Here is a 7,325-nt window from a genome sequence, read left to right on the forward strand (position 1 = left end):
TCAAATGATGGAACTAAACAAAAAAGGGGATACAGATGAATGTCCATTTTGTATCTGTGTATTCAAAATGGTTAGGATAGATATATAGTTACATTTTCTTAATGAATAGAGGGACGTGTTCTAATAGTGTTTGTAAATAGGCTATAATGTCTGCATCTTGTACAGCAAATAACCACTATAAAGAGAGTATGCAATGTGTTAATTATTAAAACTATCCTACCAACTTGATCTGAAACTGTCTCATTGCTATTTGTTTCTCAACAAAACTATGGAGAAAAAAAAAGGATTCTTTTTCCTTTATCATTTCTGAAAAAGTACATATGCATTTAATGTAAATACGTACACAATTTGCTGTGGCAATTGATTTCAAAAACAAACAAGAAAATCACCAGAATCTAAGATTAGCAAAAAGAAAGCTCTCTAGAAGATTCGCCCTCACATGTCCTTCCTGACAGTGAACACCTTCATCCAGGGCAGCCTGGGACAAGGAGAAGAGTTTCCAAGCTGGCTCTCAGATGTGTAGTCCTGTGGAAACCAATGTCTCTGCTGTTTAGAATGGGCCAGATGAGTAGCATTAAAGCGCCTAGCTCAGGGCTGGTAAGATAGCTCAGTGGACTAAATGCCTGCTTAAGCAAGTACAAGGACCCAGGTTCAATCCCTGGCACCACCTGCCATGCCAGCCCCACCCTGGGCATGCTGAGCTGGCCACTGAGACTGGATATGGTGGCCCATGCCTGTAATCCCAGTGCTGGGGAGGCTGAAAACAGGAGGAACAGTATGAGTCCAAGTTATGTAGTGAGACCCTGTACCAAATACATAAAACTAAAAAACTAAAAAAAAGCACCTAGTTCAAAGAATGGGCACCAAATCAATGGAACAAATCAATACTGTGCAGTTACAAAGACTTCAAGAGAAAAACCAAGAAACTGAGTTACTATAACAGTGGCTGCTAGACCCTCTCTTCCCAGCCACAGCTTTAGTAGAAGGATAAAAAGGAGAAAGTACAGACCTCCGGTTGGATGGCTTTAAACACAGGAATATCCATTAGTGTGATCTGGCTCTGCAATAAAAAGAGATGAAGTTAGAAAATCCTGGACATCAGAGAGAGCTGTCATCGTGCTTCAGATCTACGCAGAATGATACACATTCATAAAAGCTGCACTTTCCCCTGTAAAAAAATTTTTTTAAATAGAGTAAAAAAAACTGGATATATTTCTTACTAAATTTAAATTAATTTTTAACTAATACATTAAAACACTTACATGTTTATGGAGTACCATGTAACAGTTTCATACATGTATACATTGTATAATATTTAACACATTTTAATCTTTGAGAAGACAGGTGTTTAACCTGAAACATACCCCGCTTCTCAAACATCTATCATTTCTTTATGGTAAAATCCTTCAAAATCCTTTGTTTTTTGAGATATACAGTACATAATTATTACCACCCACTGTGCAACAGCACCCTAGAACTGTTTTATGCAAATTTATAGCAGCATACGCTGATTGACCTTTCCCCATCCCTCTACATCCCCTACAGCTTTCCCCAGCCTCAGGTAACCACCATTCTACTCTCAACTTCTGCAAGATCAACCTTCTGTATCTCACATCTGAGTGTGACAAAGTGGTAGTAGTCTTTCTACGCCTGGCTTATTTCTCTTAGCCTAATGAGCTTCAGTTCCATCCGTGTTGTTGACCGTGACAGGACTTCCTTCTTGTTTATGGGCAAATCTTAGTCCACTGTGTGTATGGATCACATCTCCTTTCCCCACCATCAGTTGATGGATTCCTAAGTTCTTTCCATGTCTTGGATACTGTGAGCATGAAGGTGCAGAGTTCTGCTCCTTCAGATGTCTACATAGTAGCAGGCTTGCTTAAACCTATGATAGTTCCATTTTATGTTTTGAGGAACTTCCATGCTATTCTATAAGAGAGCTGTACCAATCTGTAGCACACAGGGCTCCCCATTTGTACACATCCTTGTGTGAACTGGTGAGGATTCACTGTCCTCAATTTTTTTAGTGATAGCCATTCCTCCTGGAGCAAGATAATTTCATAGTTTGATATGCACACCCCTGATGATTAGTGATATTGAACTTTTTTTTTTAATGTAGCTGTTGGCCATTTGTATGGCTTCTTCTGGGAAATGTCTGTTTAGGTCTATTGTCCATTTTAGTAGCTGAGCAATTTTTTTTTGCTTTTTGGCATTGCCGTTGTTTGTTTCTGGAGTTCTTTACATGTTCTGGATATTAACCCCTTGTTAGGTGTGTAGTTGTATTTTCTCCTGTTCTACAGGTTGCCTCATGTGGTTGACTGTTTCTTTTGCTGTGCAGAAGCTTTTAGTTGATACAATCCCCTTTGTCTATTTTTGTTTTCAGGGTCATGAAAACAAAAAGTAATCCTTACTACCATTCCAATGTCTTGAAGCATTTCCCCTGTGTTTTCTTCTCATAGTTTCAGAGTTTCAGGTCTTACATTTGTCCTTAATCTATTCTGAGTTTTATAACTGGTGAGACAGGGATGAATTCCTGGTATCTTTCCCACCCTTTTTTCTTTTCATAAATCTTGATCCACACCCTTCTTTCTTGAATGTTAGATGCAATTTCAACTTAAGAATTGATAATAGTTATTTGGAGGGTGGGGCTTGAAGTAAGGGGAACATTTTTAGTTTGGAAATTCTTGTACTATTTGGGTGTTTCAAGTATGAATTACTTTTGTAGTTTTAAAAAGTTATAGATATAATATTAAAAATTAGAATGCTAACCAGAGTCACTATTACTCTAAACTTAAAATTATTTTAAAATTGTGGCTTATGGAAATTATAGTTTTCTTCTGAAGTCTATGCCTTTCCTAAATTATACAGTAGAGTGCTACTCAAGACGCATCCAGAGACCAATCTTGGACCACACACTGTTTATGCTAACAGCCCACAATGAGATCAGTACAGAAGCTGAGAGCAAGCACTGGGAAACCTTTATAGCAATTTGATATAGCCACAACATTTCTCTTGTATTTGGTTAAGTACCAGTGCTCCACAGATTGGAAATGAAAGAACTTGTCCTTTACCACAGCCAACTTTGAAGAGTCAGAAGCTCCTCTAGGGACAGCAAGAGAAGCATCAGTGCTGACAAGCTCCTGGCCAACCATGGACTGATGTGACTTCACATGACCCACCTACCTCTACAGGTCACATGGGATACCAGATATCAGTTACAAAGGCCTCGACAACAGGCCAGGAAAATGAAGGTTAAGAGCTTTCAGATGCCTATTAATGTAATAAGGCTATGTGCACTGAACACAAGGCCATTTGGGATAATCCAACATCGTGAAACAAACTGAGACTCTGTAACCTTAAATAAGTTTAATCATAAATTTAAGTTTGGAGTAATAAATAGTATCTCTGGTTATCATTTAACAGCAACATTCTCTGACACGTGACTTAACTTCTCCCACTCTTAAAGGACACATCTAGAAAATGGTGACGAATCCATCTTATAGGAAAATAAACTTTACATATTAAAGAGAATATGAATTTAGGGTTCCTGACCACTACCGGTGCTAGAAAACAAGGGATTATTGATTTGGTTGACCATCCAAGCACTGATATTGCTCTAGATAAAGCTGAAAGGGGGCTGTTACTCTGAGTCGGCAGAAAGCCTAATGTCAAAAATACACTGGAGGAAAATGTCAATACTTAGAACATGTCACCTGCAACTACAATCCAAGCTTAAGTGCACAATGGTGGTCAGCTCTTGGCACAATTAAAAGATGGCCCAAGATTTCTAGTTTGCTGAGAATCACAGACTACAGGCCAAGGCCAACTACCCCAGAACTGAAGGTAGAAGGCAGCTGGCTTCAGGAGAGAGCTTCATTGTCCCCTTCCAGGGTCACTGCTCCTCATGGGCACGGGGTGAAACACTAATAGAAGCTTAAAAGACAGAGAGAAGATACCACCAGGTATGAGGACGCCCTTGAAAGGAATCTGAGTTCTTCTACCTGCAGGTCTCCCCAACATAAAAGGGCATCTGACATTACCACATCCTAGATCTAGCCCACATGCTCTCAGTCTCAAGTGATCAGAAAGCCTAAAGGCCTAGAGGCTTGGGATACAGGATCTGACTCAGGCTGCAGGGTCCAGAGCTATGTCCTGGGCAGTGCAAACAGACTAGCATTTCTCATGCCAGATCATGGAGATTGTTAGCCAAGTATTCCTCATATTTGGATTAATCATGCCATACGGGAGAACAGAAAGACCTTGTCAAAACAGGAGATCTGAGCTGAAGGCTCACAGGGCCTTGGAAATCTCTCCTGCAGTTCAAGTTAACTCCCTACCCGGGAGATCCGGCAGGATGTTTGTAATGTCATTTAGGAAAAGAATCAAAGATCTGCTAATATGAAAATGAGAAAACTGCCTTTCCATCCTGCCATCAGCTCTAGGGTTTGCTACTGAATTTCCAAAATTTGTTAAAATGATGACTTTACACTTCCTGCTTTTTTGGATAGTCCAAGTTTCAAATATCCAGATTGCCGCTCAGTTACTAAATCAGAAAATGCATGTATTCTGTTCAAAACATACAACAGCAGAGGTCACCACAATGGAAATAGACTGGCTGGGCCTAGACACGTGGGGATTTTCGTGCGACTGCCCTTTTTATCCTCTTCACTCTGAATTAAAAGGATGCACTGTCCACTGAGAGATTATAACAACACAAAATATTTGAATTAAAAAACAAAATCACCAGATTATAAGCTTCATGCCATTTTACTACAAAGCCCAACTCACATTAAAAGATTGCTAACAGCAATCCTTCCCCAGAGGCACAAGCAATCCAAGGGAGCGGTAGGGATGGAGGCAGGAACTCGAGGGGCAAGGCCAGCTCTTGGGACCATGGGCACCCAGAGCCCCCCACCACACACACACATGCACACTCTGGAGAGATGCCTCAGCTTCCTTCCAGGAAACAAGGGTATCCCCAGTGGGGTTGTTACCGCCTCCACAGAAATAGGAGACACACAGGCTCCCACACTAGTTTCCAAACAGCAAGACTTCTCAACAGGGAGGCTAAAGGAACACTCTTAGCAGATTCCTTTTTTTTTTTTTTTTTTTTTTTTTTGCAGAACTGGGGATTGAACTCAAGACCTTGTGCTTGCCATGCAAGCACTTATTCTACCTAGCCATCTCTCCCACCCCAGATCCCTTAATGACTCACCTTTACTTGGGAATGGTGAGCTTTAATATAAGATGTCCAGGTAAGCTGGTCACCTGGAAATAGCTCCCTTAACCCTAGTCTTTTCTTGACCAGGACTTCTAAGAGTCCAGGATTTCGAAGGAAATGGCCAATCTCCATACATCACAAAATACTTCTATAGAGACTAACACTACAGACTGGAGAGATCTATGGGAGCACCTCACAATACAGTCCCTAAGAAGAAAGAGATATTATGTGGATAAATGAAAGCTAGTTAGCCAAAAGGAAAACAGTTTTTTGTATTTACTGAATATAGGATTTCTCCCTTCTAACATAAACTGTTCTGTCTCCATCCAGCAGTAACCCACTGCTTGATGGGTTTCAGTCAACTAAAATTATCCTTTGGAAGGTGCAATCACCTCCTCATTGGGCAGTGAGATGTCTTCTTGATGGCTCCTAGTCCTTCTGGCATTACCCTCGCCTTCTGTGACAGCTTCCTCCCTGGGACTGGAAGATGTGCCAGGCTCCTCTTGAACATCTCCAATCCCACACTTGGAGTTGACTAGTTTTCCAGGAATCCCTGGGTTCTTTTACAGAAATTCGTATTTCAAGCCTACAATCTGGAATTCACATTTAATATTCCTAATTCAAGTTAAAAATGTTTCTTTAAAAACTTTAACTTTTCATACATATACTACATCTCCTTTATTCTCTATCAAAAATCCTGGTCTTAAATATTAGGAGTATACTAGGATTACAGTTTGTCATGACTACTCACCTATTACATCTTACATTATACATACGACAGCCTCAAGATAACAAATATCATGACATATTTATTTATTTATTCATTTATTTATTTATTTATTTATTTTTCCACTGAACGTCCTTTTATTAGTACAGTGGGGTTGAGGTCATCCAGTTTGGAGTGGGAGGCACTCGCGTTAATGGCGACTGTTTTGGCAAGTTGCGGGTCTGGAACATTGAAGACGTGAAAGGACAACCCTTCACATTTCTGCAGATCAGGGACTGAATGAAAGCTGTGTTGATGATCTCAAAGCCCACTTCTCCTCCAGAAGTACTTGGCTTCCAGTACCGTGGCGAGCATATAGGGTTAATCCGGAGTCCTGTCAAGGAGAAAGGTGCTCCCATCTCTACCATCGTCTCACCGAAGATAGCATGTGGCCAAGGCTTTTCCACCAGAAGGGCAAGATACAGCTCCATAGCATCAGTGTCACCGTAGAGGGCTTCCAATTCGGCAGCCACTTCCTTCTCTCCAGTAAGTTCTTCAAATGATGAGTAGGGTCGCATGTTGAAGTGTTTGTGGTACCCGTTCAGAGACTGGTATTTCATCGTTTTGCTGTGGGCAGTTGAAGCCTTTGCCACCCTTTGTGCTGCAAGTGGAACATTCCTACCACTAGTGACCCTGCCAGCAATTTGCTTGGTGAATGATTCCACAAAATGGGTAAGTCCATGTTCCAATAATACAGAGTTGTTGAAGAGAAACCGCTGAAAGTCATACTCTTTGTCATCAATCTGGAAGGTGTCGGGCAGAACGGGATGCCAGTGATAGAGCATGCTGAACTCAGATGCAATGCGGTTTTGGTACTGGAACTGCTAGCTGACCAATATAATTAATGCAATTAATTATGACATGTTTGTATATGTTCTGTTTTCCATTTTTAAGGAGGTTATACTTTGAGTCACATTCTTTTTTTTTTTTTTTTTGGTTAATAGAACAGTTTTAATATTTAATATATTGCATATTGTTGTCTTCATAGTGGTTATTCATAGTACAAAATGCAGACATGATAGCCTATCCACAAACACTATTAGTACAAATCTTTCTATTCATTGAATAAAGAGGAAGTAGCTGTATATCTTTTTTTTCTTAATTTTATTGATAAACAAATAGCAATGAGACAGTTTCAAATCAAATCGCTAGGACAGTTTCAATAATTAACACATTGCATACTCTTCTTAGTGGTTAATTGTTGTACAAGATGCGGACTTGAGATCCTATTTACAAACACCATTAGAACAATTCATTCTATTCATTAAGAGAATGTAACTATATATCTATCCTAACCACTTTGAATACACAGATACAAAATGGACATTCATCTGTATA

At 39.9% G+C, this 7,325-nt stretch overlaps 1 protein-coding gene across 7 annotated transcripts in view; it reads right to left on the reverse strand.

Moving 5' to 3' along the window:
• Window positions 1-7,325, reverse strand: part of Ralgps1 (Ral GEF with PH domain and SH3 binding motif 1) — a 291,187-nt gene that overhangs the window by 218,462 nt on the left and 65,400 nt on the right. For all 7 annotated transcript variants that reach the window (XM_023701690.1, XM_023701689.1, XM_004641556.3 and 4 more), the window contains exon 4: window positions 1,010-1,060. In XM_023701690.1, coding sequence (XP_023557458.1) covers window positions 1,010-1,060 — 51 coding nt within the window. The remainder of the gene's footprint in view (window positions 1-1,009; window positions 1,061-7,325) is intronic.

This window comes from Octodon degus, unplaced genomic scaffold (genome assembly GCF_000260255.1).
Source record: "Octodon degus isolate 3935 unplaced genomic scaffold, OctDeg1.0 scaffold00138, whole genome shotgun sequence".
NCBI lineage: Eukaryota > Metazoa > Chordata > Mammalia > Rodentia > Octodontidae > Octodon > Octodon degus.